At 34.9% G+C, this 19,850-nt stretch overlaps 1 protein-coding gene across 2 annotated transcripts in view; it reads left to right on the forward strand.

Annotated features, from left to right (window-relative positions):
* Positions 1 to 19,850, forward strand: part of LOC120523506 (interleukin-1 receptor accessory protein-like 1) — a 1,790,033-nt gene that overhangs the window by 1,566,381 nt on the left and 203,802 nt on the right. For both annotated transcript variants that reach the window (XM_039744882.1, XM_039744883.1), the window contains exon 7: positions 11,332 to 11,464. In XM_039744882.1, the coding sequence (XP_039600816.1) occupies positions 11,332 to 11,464 (133 nt within the window). The remainder of the gene's footprint in view (positions 1 to 11,331; positions 11,465 to 19,850) is intronic.

A 19,850-nucleotide genomic window follows, 5' to 3' on the forward strand; every position in this document is an offset into this window, starting at 1 on the left:
TTCTTCATATTGGAGAAAAACCTTCAGAGGTACAACACATGAGGGAATGAATTGGTGATATTTCAATCCTGACCAAAATAGCCCATTAATAGAAAAATGTAGAAAGCAATATGTTACAGCAAGTTTTCAGTTCCAACAATATGCAGCTCATCAGTGACCTCTTGTGACCACGATAAGGTACTGATCAACATTAATCCTAGAAGATTCTTTACAAGCATTTGTAGTTTACTGTTAGATATTATTTTATAAGATGCTCTACTTTTCAAATATTTGAAGTTGGGCATGTTTCATTTAAATCACGTTCTCTAGTGAAGAGTATGACCAGAATCCTAGAGTATTTTACATAGTAATGAACTTTGTAGAATTCCCTTTCCCTGGCCTCTTCTTAACCTGATTATGGATTATTTACTGTGCTCTTGGAAGCACCCACAGAATGTAAATAATGTAAAGTGTAACAGCAGTGCAGTCTTTTAGCATGTTATTATGTATGTGGGTTAGTTTGTTTCTGATTCTCCCATTACTGTAAACTGTTCATAATCTTGTATAAAATAAACAGAGTGTAACTAAAAGTTAATTTAGAAAGCATCAATAATATATTTCATTTTTTTTTCCATTGAGCCTCTTGGGCATACCTTGATGCATATATATGTGTTTACACAGCCAATTGGGACAGCTCTAGAAATGCGTTTTTCATGTTTGCCATCCACCCCCATTCTGTTTTTGATCATACTTTATCCATTTGTGAAGTTTACTTCATTATATAGGACATTAAAATATACAGTGCTAAGCAATTCAAATATATAAATTAAAAGTGTGTTTCTCTTCATTGTAAGATTTGATTTAAATTAAAATCCAAAGTGCGTCCTATAACTGAACTTGCCCTTTTAATTACCTTATTGATTCTGTAGGCCTCTTTTCAAGTGATGTTACCAGCCCAGCATAACACAGCATAGAAAATCACACTGGCCATCACAGAGTTATAGAAGATTTGAAGGATGTTACTTCTTATATTAAAGGAACACAGTCTTCTATGGAAGTAGAGTCTGCTCTGCCCCCTCTTATTTAATGTAGTTCCTCTGTGTTCCGAGACCAGTCCAACCTGTCATCAATATGGACCCCCCCCACCAACTACTTCTAGGAATGGACCACCTTTTCATCCACTCCTTGAACAGAGGTCTTACATAGAAGCTGTTTGCTCTTTGCACCAACAAAAAAGTTCTCCACTTGACTCACATACTCTGTCTCATCACCTTTATCAATACATCCCATTAATGCAGAGTCATCAGAGAATTTCTGCAAGTGACATGGCTTGATATTATATTTATAGTCTGAACTGTATAGAGTGAAGAAAAATGAAGACAGGACTGATCCCTGCGGTGCTCTAGTGTTGCTCACATCCGCATCAGAACCACATTCCTAGAGTCTCACAAACTGTGGTCTGCCTGACAGTACATTATCCAGGATACCACAGGCTCATCTTCTTGCATAACCCTGAGTTTATCCTTTAACCAGGATGGCTGGATGGTATTGTAAGAAGTAACGAAATCAAAAAACATAATTCTCACAGTGCTGCCAGCTTTCTCTAGGTGTGAATAAGCCATGTGGAGCAGAGAGACAATTGCATCCTCCACTCCAGTCTATGTCTGATTAGCAAACTGCAGTGGTTACAGGTGGTCTACCACAAGATGACTTCTATAGTTCAGGACCAGTCTCTCAAAGGTCTTCATAATGTGAAATGTAAGTGCTACTAGTCTGTTGTCATTGGGTGAACAGGTGTCTGCCTTCTTTGGAACAGGAACAATATAGGATGTTTTCCACAACAGTGGCACTTTCTGAAGCCTTAGGGACAGACTGAACAGGTGACAGAGAACACCACAACTTTGGTCAACACAGGCCTTAAAAGCTTGAGGACTGACTCACTTTGGTTCCACAGCTTTCCCTGTGTGTATCTTCCTCTGTTGTCTCCCTACATGGTCTTTGGGTATGGACAGTCCACACTGATGATCAGAAGTGGATTTGTGACTGGCTATTCCAGTTGATGTGGTAGGATTTGTTGATGGTGTAGGAGACTGGCCATTGGAAGAAGGTGACAATGAGAGGGAAAAGTCAATTAAAAATTTGGTTCAAGTCATTAGCTTTCTTTACATCCCCTTCTAGCACTTGAGTCCAATAATTACGCCCAGGCCATTCCAGACATCCTTCATGTTATTCTGAGCGATTTTGTTTTCTGTTTTAGCTTTGTAAGCTTCCTTTCCTTCACTCAGCTTTTTCTTTAGCACATGCTGCATGTCCTTCATAGCCTGTTTGTAATCAGATTTGAATGCTTCCTTTTTTCTCTTTAGTTCCTTAGTAATCCAGAGCTTGTTGTTTGTGAGTATCACTGTGTTGACACAGAACTTAATATAGTCTGCAATGCAGTTATAGACCCTCAACATTGTTGCCATGTGACTTAAAGAACATTTCCCAGTATGCCATTTGGTCATTCTGTGTCTTTTCAGGCTCCACTTCCTTACTGTTCTGGTGGTAAAAGGTTGCCATCTAATAGCTTGCTTATAGGTGGGAATAAGATGAATCAGGTTGTGGTCAGGTTTGCTTGACAGAGCCAATGGATTATACAGTATTTAAAGGCATCTTTAACATTTGAGTACAGTAGGTCCAGCTTGTTATTTCCTCGAGTGGGACTGGTCACAAACTGATAGAAATTTGTCATTGTTTGTTCCAAAGTCACATGGCTGAAGTTACCACATATTATAATTGCAGAGTCAGAGTGGGTCATCATTAAAGTGCTAGTGACAGAATTAATCATTTCTGTTGCTGGGCTCTTGAACAATGCCCTTAACCTGCATCCTGGGTATGACATTAATCTGCATCCAGCACTGCAAGCAGGTCCTCCAATTTACAGGGAAAATATGGGGGTTGGTGGCAGGATTGGCTCTCCAGCCACTGTAAAAAAAATCTCACACTGTACAGTGTGGTGCTGAGAACTGAGAACCAGCTGAACTCTGGTCCCAATCCAGTTTGTCATGTAGTGGGTGTAGCAAATGCGCTATCAGTGCATGCTCCCAACCAGCCCCCCTCATATCTTTTTTCCACACCACACTGAGTTTCTTTCTGCTCAAATAAGATAAAATCTGTTCAGCATTAAAATCGTGTCCGTTACTGTATATCAGGTTTTAATTAGTTCCCTGCAAAGCACAATTTGCCACTATAATTGTATGCTCCATGGTCGCCTATAAGCGCAGACAGTTCATCCATCTTATTTGATAGCAATAGGACATTTTACCCATCACAACAGATTGTAGTCCAGTTCTAAAACCTTTTCGTCTTGCTTTTACTTTACACTGGCACGCCGCCGTCGCCATCTGTGGACAAACAATTGCTGCGGTAAAGTGAAACTGAAATGTTTAGACGCAAATGGTCACAGTGCAAGTAGCTGATTAATGGAGTATTTAATACACCCCACTTTCATTTTCTCATTGTCTCTTACTGTTTTAAGTGTTGTAGATACAAGGCAGCCTTCAGGTCATCTTCACAACTCCATCCTAGACTGTAACCTGTTTGAAGTACAGTTATCACAAACTGGCAATTGGGTTTACATGCACTGCAGTTTGTCAGGAAGCTTAAAAACTATATAAAATCCATTTATCTGATTTCTAATAGCTACTGTCTGTGAAAAGCCAAATCAATTCTAATTTTAAATATGACTAGTGACTAGTAAACAAGTTCATAAAAAAAGGAAAACAGCGAGAAATAATTTAACAGGATCATTTTTAGGGTGGTGGCACATTTTCAGGACTGACACTGTTAAAACTCCTAACAGAGTTGCAATTCCTCATACACTCGTGCTGACTTGGGCCAACTACACTTTCGAGATCACTTAAATCAATCTTGCTCATGTTCTACTTTAATTGCACATACCATTAATCTGTTGGTACTTGTGAAACTCTCGAGTTTGCAGTAAAGGTTTTTGCCTAAAAAGTTACTTCTCAGTGTATAAGTTGAGTTTTTAAATACTCATAAGAAGTCTGGAAATAAACAGCAGCCTACTAATTCTAAATTAAATTCTGTTATGCACACTTACATTAAAAGACCTGCAGTGTACAATAATTTCAAGTATGCCTGACCTGTCTCCTTTTTTTTACTCTGTACATTTCAGACTATAAATATATCACCAGGTCATGTCACTTGCAGAAAGTATGACATGATTCTGCATTTATGGGGTGTATTGACAAGGGTTATAAGAAAGAGTACAGAAATCAGGTTGAGAACTTTATTTCTTAGTATCAAAAGTAAAACATCAATAAAGTCAAGGAACTTGTTGTTGGATTTCACCTCACCAAAGAGCATCTATGTCAATCACTGTTTATACAGTGGATGTGGTGTACTGGTACAAGTACTTGGAGGTCCATATCATTGACTGGCTGGAATGGTCTCGTAACTCAGAGGAGCTACATAAGAAAGAGCAGAGTATTTTTTTTTTCTTAGGAATCTTCACTCCTTTAATATGGGCAGTGACATCCTTTACATGTTCTACAACTGTGTGATGGCCATTGCAGTTTTTATGCTGTGATGTACTCGGCCTATAATATGACTTCAAAAGAAGTTCACAGAATTAACAAGTTAATTAAAAAGTCATGCTCAGTTAAGGTAGGCACTCTCAACCCAGTGAAGATAGTAGGGAAATCAACACTAAAAATGACAAAAGTGCCATTATGAGCAAAGCCGCACATTCTCTTTCTGATTAAGACTAGATTAGAGTACTTTCAGCCAACAAATTATTCAGCAGAAGTGTGTCAAAAACACTGCTGGAACTTCTTTATACCAACAGCTATACACCTGCATAATGACAGAAGTTTTCTATCTTTTTTGTATATCTGGTATATTTTAGTAGAGGGGATTTCGTAATACAGTCATATTATTTATATACTAGGGGTAGCCTTAGGCGCCCAACCCTCAGCTGCGAACAGTCAGCTGCTCGTGTTGTGAAGAGGTGGGCTGAATGCCCCCCAAGGAGACATGGTCACTCCTCTGAAAACCACTCTTAAACGGTGATACAATGGGAAACAAATACAGTTTTTTTTTTTTTTTCTTTACATCCTCTTTGTTCAGTCAGCTGTTGGCTTGTTGCTGCTGCCATGCCGCATGATCTGCATCTCGCGCAGTGCTTCGAACATTTAAAAGCCTGTACAGCATCTGTCCTACTCTTTGACTTTTATTTCCAGCCCCGTGCGTGGTTAAATCTCTTGGCACACTTGGTTAAGTCTCATTTTGCAGGATGTGAGTTCTTGATATTTTTTAGTTTATAATGTAAAAATAGAATAAGAATCTGAAAATCTAGCAACATCACATTAAAGTTCGATGAATTGTGAAAAGAATGATACCAAACATATATATTTAGGTTTTAAAATAAGCCCGATTTTAAAGCGTGACACATAACATCACATAAAATCATTACACAAAATCGTTGGACTTTTAGGCTTAGGATTTTATAAATACAGAGTAGATGTATTTATTTATTTTGCTTCTCTAACAAGTCACATTTCTCCACGGAGACAAATAAGGTTCTGTCTAAAGTTTTTTCTACCAATAACTCCTAAGTCTGCTGAATTTGAAAATAAATCGTTCCACAGGAAAATGCTGACAATTTCAGTTGAACCAAAAATATAACTATTTTGATTATATGTCCACTAAAAACTGCCACAACAGACACCTACAAATTAAAGAAGATGGAAAACACTAACTGTAGTAATGGGAAAGGAGAACAGTTTGTACAATAGATTTAACAAGTCATTTAAAAACATTTAAATGATAAAATAATGGTTTTGTTAATTGCTGGGATGTCTCCAGCGGAAGGCTCTTGCCCTTCGCATTAGTTTATTGAAATTTATAGCTGGCTTTCATTTCAAGGTGGTCTTATATTGTAGGCCTAAAGAATTTACTTATGGGGTATAGTCTAAAAATGTACAAGTTAATATGTGAAAATTAGGAGTAAAGGGTTTTAAAAACTGGAATATATGTTCAGACCTATTAGTTCCTGTTCTGATCATTGCTGCTGTATTTGACTTAACTGTATAGTATAAAGTAAAGAATTTGAACAGTATTGAACCATAGTAAGTTCTACCTGAGTAAACTAACGTTTCAAGATGCTGCAACACTTTGTGTGGTCAGAATGGATGTTAATGGTTTTGCCCATTCATTGATTACAGAAGTGGCTGGAGGAGCTTTCAATTCTTATACCTTTCTTTTGAATACTAAAATAAGTAAACATGTCTGGCATGTAAGAAACTTTATAATGTCTTTAGAAGAAGCTAGGCAGAACATAGCACATCTACACTCATCACATATAACCCTTGGGGAGGCATGAGAAGAAGTTCACTTACAGTACATTAAATTGTAATCTGCAGATCAATCTACAAAATGCACACAAATATATTTAAAATATCAAATACATTTTTAAATAGAAATATGTATTGTGCACTTCTGAAGAAATACATTTTAGTTTGTTTTGTGTGATTAAAAAAAACCTTCATTAGGCTAGAGTCGGTTATATATAAACCAATGACTGATTAACACTGCTCTATTAAAGTGAAAATCAAAAAAGGTATCCGATCCACGTGCACCCTACTCAAAGATATGCTCAGATGTGATTGCATATGGGGAAAGTGCAATAACTCTTTGTCTCCCATAGTATTAAACATTGGAAGTGATAGTAGTAATTAAATGAATTCATGACTGCTTCATTAGGGATTGTGTCAAAGGCAGGAGGGAGAAATGTATGTAGGGGTATTTACTATATATTTTCAACTTCAGCAAACCTTGCTTGGCAGAAAAATATAGCTAATCCTACAATTACTAGTACAGTGGTGTACAATTTTTGACATCTTTAGGTATAGACTGAACATGTCAGCTCAGCAAGTTTTTATTTTTTTTTTCACGTTAAAATATTTTGACTCATCTTATGCACATATGCCATATTTATTCATTTTTTAAATGTCTCACTATCCCTGATTTGAGTGCCAGAAGCTATTTTGCCCTCTGGCACTTCAGTTTAACATTACTGCTGCCAGCAGCAGAACTCTGTGTTTAATAAACTCAAAATTGATCACATCATCCTAATTGCATTGCATCAGAGTATTTCTGTATATTACATAAATGTGTGCAGCTATCAGACTGTCAGTAGTAGCATACTGCAAAGAATAATAAATACATTATTTCAAGTTTACAGCACAGGCATTTAATGGATCATGTTTCCCTCCTGGAATGCCATTGGTTTTCTAACTTATTTGCATAGTCCAAACTTTGAAATATGAAGAGATTGTATAATACATATACCTATGTATATTTATATACTGTACATTTTAAATAGGAATAGTTATTAATGAGAAACTATATAACTTTCACACTCCCAGTGTAATTATATGCTGCATAAAACAAACTGTTAAATACTTGACATAGTGCTAAAGCTTCCCAGCATGCTGTTTAAACCAATATCCTAGGCAATTTGTTTCATATGTTTACACTTTATGTGTAAATATTGTTCTCAAGTTAAAAAAAAAACTTTGTTTCAGTTTAAGGTCCATATTAATCCAAGTACTTGCTGTTCACTAACATTTTAGTTACAGTACAGCATACGCACTTCTTACCTTTACTTTGCTACTGCTGCCATTTACAACATTTTCTGAAGTTCAAAGTAATTCACCATGACCTCTGTACCAAAATTAAGTAACTAATTTTAGATATTTTTGAATTATTTAAATATGTGCAAAATTTCAAAAGCTTCCACAAATCACTTCAAGATATTCTTGAAATTTATTAAAGATGTTTGCTACATTTAGCAGTTTACTTATTTTAAACTACTTTTAAAACATGAAATGACTTAGACATATTTTAAAATGTGTAAAGATGTTTAAATAACACACATACAACTCTGAATAGTATTTTAATTTGCCATAGAACTCAAAATGATTTATTTGTTGAGAAAAAAAATAATAATGAGGTATACACATATATACAGTGTTGTGGTGATTAAAAGTGCCACTTACACATTCATGTTGTTGATTTGTTCCTTATGAGGTTCCAGTTTTGAAGGTTTCACAGGTGAAATATTTGAAAGTTATATACAAACTTTACCTGTCATCCAGCTCTGACTTCTCTTGGTCTCTGAAGGCACCAACCAATCACCAAACCCATAACATCATCACTAGGTCTACCTCTTCCCCTACCTATAAATCTGCACATGTTTAGGAAATTGTCATCATTATTGAACCAGCACAGCAGCCAGAAAATTTAATGTCCCCAGGTTCACTACTTTTTTTTTTTTTTCTTTTTTCCTCACCATTATTAAATGGATTAGCCGTTTAATGTTGTTCTGGCATTTTGTTTGCTTTATTTATGTCAGACTAATAACTAAATGGAGCAAAACATTTTACTACTTAAAATAACTAAGTAAATGAGAAACATGACTTACATTGCATCCTCCAAAAATAGGATTTCATTCAGTCTTAATTTTCTTTAGGCTGCATACAGAAAACATTTTGCTTTAACTTATAATCAAGTGTAAATGCATTTAAATAGATTAGTTTACAATCAAACTTAGTTTACTCTGGTAAAACTGTAGAAAGGAGGAATTTCTTGCAGCATGTAGTAATAACTGCTTTCCATTACTAGCCAATATTCATTATCCAATGTTGTGATATTGCAAAGAATTCAGAGCCTGGAAGTTCATCATAGGATTAAGGTGAATTCTAGTTTTATGGTTAAAATCCCATGCAATATAACTTGATAAACCAGAAAAATCCCATTGCACTTTCAAGGCAAAAAACTTGAAAGGCAATAGCTACTGCTAGTATTATTCTATTATATAGCACATACACAAAAACAATGTATGTGAATGCATTGACAGTGCAATCAATAAGCTATGAATACTAAATGCCTTATAAAAAAATTTGGATTGGAACAAAAACCTGTGACAATTGCTGGCTCCAAGCAACAAACATGAAGACCCTTGTTCTAAGTACATACCAATTGTTCTAGAATTGGAGTTTTGCTAAGTGCAATATATAGACTTTGCCACAACTTCAGCAACAACTGCCTAATGTCAGTGTAGTGCAGGAAGTCTATCTGCCTGTATGCGTATACTCTTTCTTAACAAAACTATGATGTTTTTATGTATTTTTAAATTAATAAAACTCACAACTTTGTTTTCATACAAACATATTTTCATGTATTTCAACCATCATGGAATATTAGAGGTATTTCCCAGCAGCCTTATCTTCTGAAAGTGTTCTTTCATTGAAAAAACTAACAACAACAGAAATGTATTTTTGTATTGCCCATATAATATAAGTCAAGGATAAACATGGAAGCTGTGGCTTTGCTTACCATTGACTATAAACATACCTACAAAGAGTCAAGAATAAAATGAGACAAGAAACGCTTTACTAAGATAGAAAACACAAATACATTTTCTTGTCACCATGCTGTGAAAACGACATTTTGTGGGTTTAAGGCGTAGAAAATAGTGTCTTCAGTAAAACCGATAGGAATTTCTGACTGCCTAAACGGAAATTACATGTAACTACCACAAAAATATTGTACATGGTGTCTTTCTTTAGTTTCTGTTAAGAGTGGATCTTCATCCCTCTAACTTTAATTTTATATTTTTCCTTGATATTATATCTGTTAACCAATATAAAAAATACACTTCACCACATAATCGGAAACTCAGGTAAGTATTTGTGGTACCAGTAATTGGTATTTGTTGTACCATTTACTACTTAATTAATATTAAATTCTTTTTGTTTGGTATAGTCAGACAATAATGTATGAATGGCACACCACTAGTGACCAAGTTGCTAACATGTTCCAAGGGCCTGTTTGTACCATTTGGGATCTTGGTTTTTCTTTTGACATACCTGAGACAGTCATCTGCTATGCAGTTTGATAAAGTGCATCATTCACTGCAATTTAAATTTTTAAGGGTAGAGTTATAGTGTTAGAAAAAGATCTTGCTTCTATTATACAGTTATTTCTGAATGAATTTTTATATTCTGAATGTTTTTTTACTTTCTTTTCTGCTTTTGAATGTCATTTTTATTTGTAGTTTATTACCAGAAGACAGAATATATATACATGATGTAATCAATAACCTTGTACTTACTTATTTAGTAAATCAATTATATTTTTAAAAATGTTATTTTTTGTCTTATAACGTAGAATGTCATTTTATAAGAAGATGAGCATGGCCTAATTAAGCTTTAATAAATCTGAGATAATTCAGCAGTCAAAGCATCACTTAGAAGTAAATTTAAATAAGTGATATTCTTCATAGTGTAATTAATGTTTGTCTCACATTTTGTTTCATGATATTAATGAACATGCTGTATATTTATACTCTTCCAACTGAAGATCACATACATATTTTGTATTTTCATGTTGGTAAACAATGATTTACAACCCCTCTATAACATGATGAAAGTAATGTTTGCAGAAGCTATCTATAGCCTTAATTGTGAGAAACTGACTGGCTGAAAAAATATGCCTATTTACTATTGCCCATTTCTCATAGTATTACAAAAGAATGAGGAAAATCATAATGTGATTGGCTCCAGCAGACCCCTGTGACCCTGTAGTTAGGATATAGCGGGTTGGATAATGGATGGATGGATGGATAATCACTGGATTACAAATGTCACTGTTTGCAATGTTTTCTTTATGCTGATTGTTGCATTTATCTCTTACTGCCAAGTTTGTAAAATATAATTTTACTTTAGTAATCTAGTAATAGGCAATCACACAATACAACACAGCATGCTTATTTAGAAGTTTCTGATAGCAGTTGAAGTGGGATATTTTAACTCTCCCTTGAGCAGCAGAATACAAAAAGTTTATAGCAAAGTAAGATATTTGAGCATCTGAATATATTTTAAGGAGATGAACATTAATCTGAGAAATTGTGTTATTACTGGCGTTACTGACAAACATACCCAGAGTGCTTATTTTAACAAACTAAGTTTTTAAAAAAAAAACCTAGTATGCTCTAAGTTTAGCCGTTGGCTGTGAAGGCTAATGGAACAGAACAGGATTCAAAAATAGTCTTTTAGATGCACTGAGTCTTGTAAAGAAAAAAATTGAATGTGTTATATTGAAATCATTTCATAGCTTCAAATCCCATGGAATTCAATTTGACAATGGCCAGGCAGAAATGATTTATTCTCTCTGCTTGCAGGAGAGGTTTAGGCATCCTCCTTTAGTACACCTATGACTATCAACATTTTCAGTTTCCACAATGGGAAAAACAAACTAAATTTTCTGTTTCATTTTCTTTTGCAGGTGGTCCAGCCAATCTGACATGTAGAGCCTTTTTTGGCTACAGTGGAGATGTAGTGCCTGTCATTTACTGGATGAAAGGAGAAAAGTTTATTGAAGATCTGGATGAAAGTCGGGTTCAGGAAAGTGAAATAAGGTAAATAAAAAATTATATATATATATATATATATATATATATATATATATATATATATATATATATATATATATATATATATACACACACACACACACACACACTCTCACACACATATATTCTTTATATAATATACTGTATATTCTATATATAATATATACATACACACACACATATATTCTTTATACAAAGACACTGCAAATACGTCATGTGTGTATGCATCTCAATAAAATATATTCAGAAATTAAACATAGATATATTATTAAGAAAAACAAAGTCACAATGTGGTAATTTTTTATTACTATTTGGTTTATTTTTTGCATGAGTATGTTACTGGCATTTCACATGAATGTAATGTGTAATTTAAGAAAACCTCCTATTTCTTATTAATCTTAAACATTAAAAGGATATTTCAGTTTTGTTTAGTGAGGTAATTCCTTTTCAGAAATTATCCCTTATTACATTATTTCATTAATTTTACTATTATTATGGGGGGACTAATTAGGAACAAGAAAGTGACTTTGGACAAAGAAACTGCAGCTAAGGATAGCTTAGTAATTTAAGGGCCTAACCACCACTGAAAAGAAAGCCAGGAGAGCCAACTAACAAAGCAAATCTTTAAAAGCAGCAAGCAAGGAAGGAATAGTATAATTTTCCCCAATATAGAAGCTTATTCTAAAATGTTATTGATTAAACCCTGCCATATTTCAAACAAAATTTTTGAACAGATCCTCTGAGTGAGAATTAGATTTTTTCTTATTTCAAATAGCTTAGAACATCAGTTACCCACTGATTTAAAAGAGGTGGAGCAGGTTTCTTCCAGCAAGGTAAGTCTACATACTAGTAGTGAGGTAAAGGTAATTAAGATTTGTTTGTCCTTTTCCACTTTAAGCCCACCAAACACAGCTGTTAGGGTTAGGAGTGACTAAGACACCAAAGCTATCTAATTGAAATTCAAAGATTTTTGTACAAAATTATCTTAATTTGGTGCACGCCAAAAACATATGTTCATAGGTTGAATCTTGCCCTAGAAACATTTTGGACAATTTTAAATGAGATAAATATGCTTGAGAGAAGATTGTAAGTTTAATTATTGAGTTCCTTGTGCATATGGAGCTCGAGTGTATTTTGTGCATGGCTGCCTTCCACTCCTTTTCTAAAATATTACGTGAAAGATCATTTCCCCATTGTACTCTGGGATCTTTGAAAGGAAGGGACTTTAAAATGTTTTTATAAAATGTAGAGATGATATTTGAGTATTCAATACTGATCAATATTTCTTCTGGAATTGAAAAAAGTAGAAAGTGATGAAATTGGGCAGGTACAGTTTCACGTAGAGGTGCAACAGATGCTTCTCTGTCTTAAAGCGGTTCCCACATTGGTTCCATATTCTGAGTGAATGAAGAGCAATTGGATTATTAGTGTATTGCCGATAATTTGCATTTACTGGGGCACAGAGAAGGTAATATAAAGAAGTACTCCAAGAATTTAATTCTGTTTCAGAAGAAAAGGCTTTTGTATATTCATTGATTTCTGTCAATGAACAGGTCTTAATGGCCTGTATATTTGCCACCAATTAGTAAAATTGAAAGTTAGGTAGTGCAATACCCCTTTCTGCTTTTGGTCTTAGTAGAGTTGCCCTTTAGATGTGTGGATGTTTAGAATTTCAAACAAATGAGGTTATGATTGAATCTAATTTCTTAAACAGAGGTTTTTTTAATGTATATGGAAATGGTTTAAAAAAGGAAAAGAAGCTTGGGAGGGATGTTCATCTTAACAGTGTTGAGTCTAACTGCTAATGTGAGATGGATTCACAACTTGCTTAATTTTTTCCATTCAGACAGCAAAATTTTTTGAAAAAGAGCTTTATATTTACTTGTGATTTGATATTTAAAGTGATATGCTACAATAAATGGAAAGGTGTCCACTCTACTATTGCGTGCTAAAGAGTTCACTGGAAAGAGCACACTTCTATTCAAATTGATATTAAGTTCAGATATCTTTTCAAAATCTCCTAGTGCTTTCAGGACTGCTGTACAGACTTTTGCAGGTCAGATATATACTGTACCATATCATCTGGATAGAGTGATATTTTCTGTTCAAGTCCTACTCTAAAAATCTCCTTTATCTTTGCTGCATTTTGAAAGTAAAGTGCCAACAGCGATTGCAAAGAGCAATGGTGATGGGGACATCCTTGTTGAGTAGTGCATTCTAGTTTAAAGGAGTCTGAAATATTGCGTTTTCTGCATCCAAAGATAATAAGATCTCTGTGGTGTTAAGATTTAAAGAGTGAACATATTATATTAAACAAATGTCGGAGAAGCTAAGTGTCTACCTTTAATAAATCTGTTTAGGTCTTGTGATATTACAGAAGGAATCACTTTCTCAGCTCTTCTAGATAGAACTTTGGAAAGTATCTTAATGTCATTATTCAGGAGTGAGACTGGTCTGTATGATGCACATTTTCTAAGTCATTATTTTTCTTAGGAAAGATGGAAATGAATGGTTGGTGAAAAGTTTGAGGTAATATTTTGTTGTCTTTAGCTGTTTAAATGTTGCTAATAATAATGGAGCATAAAATTGTTTATGAAATTCCACTGGATAAATATCAGGGCCGGCTGTTTTCCCAGTTTGAACTATTTATAGCATGTAGTAATGCTGAGAGAGGCAAAGTTTTATCCAGTTCCACAGCTCTAAGAGTATCTAGCTGTGGTGTCTGTATTGAGTCAAAAAAAGTATTAGATTTTGTTTTATCTTCTTTAATCTGTGTATAATATAAGGACTTATAGTATTCTCTAAATGTTTTGTTTATAATTTTATGGTTAATGAGTTTATCTCTGTGTTGGTAAATGATGTTATTGCATTGCGGACTTCCAGCTTGTGGATTTGTTCAGCTAAAATCTTATTAGTCTTTTAGCTGTGTTCATAATAATGATGTCACAATTTAAAGATGAGCTGTTCCTTTTTTTTGTAGTAAGTGGTGAAATTCTGATTGCAAAACCTGCCTTTTCCTATAAATTGCCTCATTTGGAGACCTGGCTTATTCTAGATCTATTCTGGTAATTACACTGATTAACTCAGACACCTTCTTAGTTTCCAATTTATTTTTATGAGAGATATGAAATAATTTGGCCTCTTAAAAATACCATCAGAGTTTCCCAGAGTATTCCTGCAGAGACCTCTGAGGATGACTCCACAAAATAATCAGTTTGCTTGGCTATGAATTTGGGACAGTTCTCATCAGCTAATGAGATGGGGTTAAGATGGCAGCTATGAGATGAGTATGTAAGACATAGTGATTTAAGCTCCACGATCAAAGGTGCGTGGTCAGAGATAACAATAGCGTTGTACTTAAAAGATAGGATAATGGGCAAAACTTATTCTGTATTAAGAAATAATCAATTCTTAAATAACAATGATGAACTTATGAGAAGAAGGAATATGCTGTTAGGTTAGGATTAAAAAACCTGTATGGATCTGATAAGTTGTCAATGTCCATGTCATTATCAATTTATTTATATAGCACATTTAAAATAACATAGTAATGCTGCGGCCAAAGTGCTTTACAATAATAAAATAAAAGAAAAAACAAAAACAATAAAACATAAATAGTAATAAAATATATGAACATAAAATAAGATAGATAATAAATAGAAATAATGTTATATGATCACAAAGAGGAAAACCATCAGTTTTACTGAAGGTCACTGAATGCAAGCGAAAAGAAGAGAGTTTTTAATCTTGTTTTACAACTGTTCAATTGTAGATGACTCCTTAATATGATGAGTAGAGAGTTCCACAGGCGAGGGGCAGCAGCTGCAAAGGCCCTGTCACCCTTGGTTTTACATTTGGTACGAGGGACAACAAGAGACAACGGACCAGAAGATCTAAGCACTCTAGATGGCTGGTGTAAAACACACAATTCGGATAAATAGACAGGAGCAAGGCCATGTAACAATTTAAAAACTAGCAGCAAGATTTTAAAATCAATTCGAAAACTGACAGGCAGCCAGTGTAAAGAAGCTAATATTGAAGAAACAGAGTCATACTTTCTATTCCCAACCAGAAAGTGAGCGGCAGCATTTTGGACCAGCTGTAACCTGTGTATCAGAGATTTGCTAATCCCAGAATACAGCGAATTGCAATAATCGAGGCGAGAAAAACTAAAGGCATGAGTAGCTGTGATCCATTATAAACTATGTAATTATTTTTGCAGTATTAGATGTTATCACCACCATATCTGAAGACCTATACAGGTCTGGATTTAATGCACAAATAAAGTATCCAACCATTATAATTTTATGAGTGTTCACATTAGGAATTGATGCAAATACATTTTGGTTGAAATCTCTATCATCCACGTTAGGTGAATAGATGTTTATCAGAATCACTTTAATATTAAATAAATTGCCCATCACCATGACATATCGACCTTCGGGATCAGATAGTACATCTGTCATTACAAATGGAATAGTTCTGTGTTTTAACATTCCCACACCTTTAGTTTTCTTTGTATAGCTGACGTGAAAAATTTGGCCAATTCATCCCCTTTGCAACTGAAAGTAGTCCTTACTTATTAAGTGAGTCCCCTGTAAAAATGCTATCTTGGCATTTAAACATGTTAAGGGAGAGAATACTTTTCTTCTCTTTAACTCATGATTGAGACCTTTGACATTCCTGCTCACAAAGTTCACTGTTAGGTCACAGAGCATTGCTTCTGAACTTTTGTTGACAATTTGTAGTCTGAAGGTAGTATATTGTTACATATGATAGCTTTGACCTATATTTCCTATTATTGCCACGTGTTATGGCTATGAAGCCAATTGTTGTGTTGGCACTTGCAGTTATTGGGGTAGAAAGGATAAATCAGAAACACCAAATGCTCCCCCCTCATCTCATTTTGCCTTTCTAAGTAAGGCAGGCCACACTTCACAAAGTCACGGTCCTCTAACATGCCCAGAGACAGAGCACATCCAGAACAAAACAAAACCCCAGCAGCAGTGTACTTTTGAAAGTACAGTCCAAACACAATAAACCTAAGGAATGATGTTAAACACTTCCCATGGAGACTGGAATAACAAATCATATGCATTACCAGTACAATAAACCAAAGATGTGAAGTAAAACAACACGTTTGCCAAGAATTATACTGTATATTCAATGGAAGAAATTTCACTATAATAATTGAAGTTAACCAAAAAATAGAAATGTGACCTAAAAGTAGAGAGAATGTATAGTCATGGCAAATGTTGCAATACAAATGGTCCAAGTTGCAAGCAGAATATTCTTTGCCTTGCCAAAACATAATATGACTCATGATTGTGTTTCAAAAGGATGTTGGGATCAATCTTCTTAGTTCTTTTTCTGCTTCATTTGGAGAGCTGCTAATGTAAAAATTGATCTTCAATATCCACTTTAAATTTGGCTGAGTACAAGAGGCTAATTTCAGCTTTGTGAAGACTTTGTTTAATGCTGTAGTATGAGGCTTGTTTAGAAGCTTTTGCAGGGGTAAAATCTGGAAAAATATGAATGTGGTTATTTTAAAATATATTCTCTTTTGGTCTGAGAAGACACATGAAGTTTTTTTTTTAGCCTGTAGATTGTTGAAACAATCAATCATGTTTCTCTATTTTAAGGCGTTCTTTCTTCTTGCATGGTATCCTGCTGAGATCTTGGTGTCCAATTTAAGTCCTCTCCAATTACGTATGTTAGAAAACAGCCTAGCTGTGAATTTTAATTGGGTTTGGACTTTTTTCAGGGAGACCTTCAATTCTGTTGTTCTTTCTTTATCTATTTCATAGTGTTTCCGGTTTGTCAGCGAGTACTTTGCATTCTGATTTTGCAGCTGTTTCTTTTTTCTCAGGCTGCAGATGTCAATTGTTCAACTATTTCAATATGAGTTTTAAACAGTTGCTTAACATCTTCAAGCTGAACAGCAAGTGCTCTAATTTTTTCTCTAACTTAATGCATATTTTTCTGTATTTTTAATCATTTTTTTTCTAGAATTTCTGTGAAGGCTGTAGTAAACTTAATACTTAAAATGTTTCTCCATTGGCCTCATATATAAACAGTGCATACGCACAAAAATGTTGCGTAAGCCTGTTTGCACGCTCACATTATGAAGTATAAAACCTAAACTTGCCGTAAAGCCATGCACATTTTTACGCTAGCTCAATCCCTGGCGTACAGTATGCAAATTCTCTGCTCGGTCTTACAAACTGGCAGCATCCAGCATCAAAACAGTGCTATTGTTCCAGTGTGGTTTCCCTTTATTTTTTAGATTCACATCCCTGACGCTGCTTTATCAAATACACTGAAAATAACTGCATATTGTTTATTAGTTTATGGCATCTGATTGTAATTAACCTGTAACAATATGATGGTCTACGGAATGGCCAAACTATTCGAAATACCATAGCTGCTTTAGCGTTGTTTCTCTCAGTGCACCAATCCGAGTATTTATCCCACTGTATCTGAGAGTGGAATCACAGCTCTACAGCAACTGATCAGAAAGAGAATTATCGGTATACAGCATCAAGCACATGCTGCCTCAGCCATGCGCTGTTTGAACTGCTCTTAAAAGGCAAATGCTTCAGAGACTTTTCTGTACGGACCTCGCGTTTCAGAAACAGTTTCACCCCAAGAACTATAAACGCACTCAATCAGTCCATCAAGTGATCCTTGTACAACTGTTTGTACTCATTAGTACAATCACCTCACTGTAAACTTGCGATACAGTTATAATATTGCACTAACCTGAGCCACTTTATAAAGAGCGTATTTACATATGATAACAATATCATATTTAAGATGAAATGCAGCAAAATATATTTATTACATTATACAGATAAAATGTTACATTATTTAAATAACCTATATTGTTAATAATTAAACATGTGAGGACACGGTGGCGCAGCTCTAGCGACGATCTGGTGTCCTGTTCAGAGTTGTTCCTGCCTCGCGCTGTATGCTTGCTGGGACTGGTGTGACCCTGGATGGATAGATGGATGGAATAATTAAACATGTACTGCAAAGATATTTCGATGTTTCATAAACGTTTTGAAGAATCAGCTTTCTAAGCTTACAGATGGCTTGGCACCTATTACAGAGCTAATTGTGTGGCAATTGGTTACTTAAAGAAAGAAAAGGACGGACAGGAATTGGGGGTTAGTACGTTTGAAAGAGACAGTACTGCTGCAATAAATTATTTAATTGAAGGTCGCACACGGCACAGCAAGTATCTTGCGGGAGGCAAGAACAATCTCTGGATGGGGGCCAGCTCGTCACTATTACTGCGCCACCATGTTCCCATGTTTAATAAGGCTTTAACTCCTATCATCATGAAAATGATACCAAGTATACATCTCAGTATTTTAATTATTCAGAGAGCTGTAATATCACAAATGTAATTGATGCTTTGTCCTGTCGGAGGAAGAGAAAGCCCGTTAAAGAAGCACATAGTGGTTCACACACACAGAGCACATAGAGGAACATATACAAAACAAAGCATTTAACGTGCTACTTTAGTTACCATGGTATTTGAGGAACTAGTAAATAAAATGATTTAAAGAAGAAGTTTATGATGTTCTACTTTAATCACATATTTTATTTTGTCATTAAAGTGGAAATTTTGAGATTAAAGTTGACATTTCAAGCTTTTTTTCCCCACTCTGTACGTATATTTTTTTTCTTTTCTCTGTACCCTAATAAGCTTTCATATGACACTCAGACGTTGGGCTACGACTCGCCTTTTCACTGCAACTTTGATATCTGACAACTTCTTTTTTATTTCGGGCACTGTGCGACTTTGTGAACTTCAGCTTTCGAGTTTCTCTGACATTCTATGTCACTCGATCAACTTCCTTTTGTTGTTTATACCACTGTTAAAACCACCAAATAGTATGTTTTTCCTTGCCTCCACTTGGTATTTGCTGAAATTCCTTTTCCCCCCATGCTTTTGCCATTGCCTTTTCACAGAATGCTGAGCTTAAGGGGTTTTTATATTGATTTGCATATTCAAAGAGACATAATTCTGGGAGGAGTTTCGGAGTGGCGGCAGGAGCGTGACCAGGATTTATGGAACGGAAGAACTTGGAAGTTGTCAAAAGCACAGATTTATGCATCTTGATTTTTTTGTATGTACGCGCATTTCCACTTTTGTCCATACGCCATGTTTTAGTGTGAATTCTACAGCGTTATGCATGAGGCCCCAGGTCTTTAATATCCAGATGCTGTTTATCTTTTTTTTTTTTTAGGTCCTTTATTTCTTTCTTTATATCCGTTATATCCTTCTTTATTTTACACTTTAACTCATTTATGTCCACCTCCTCAAGCTCGGACAATGCATTTTTGAGTTTTGAGTCTGATTGGGGGTGATGCTGCTGAC

This window comes from Polypterus senegalus, chromosome 2 (assembly GCF_016835505.1).
Source record: "Polypterus senegalus isolate Bchr_013 chromosome 2, ASM1683550v1, whole genome shotgun sequence".
Taxonomy (NCBI): Eukaryota; Metazoa; Chordata; class Cladistia; order Polypteriformes; family Polypteridae; genus Polypterus; species Polypterus senegalus.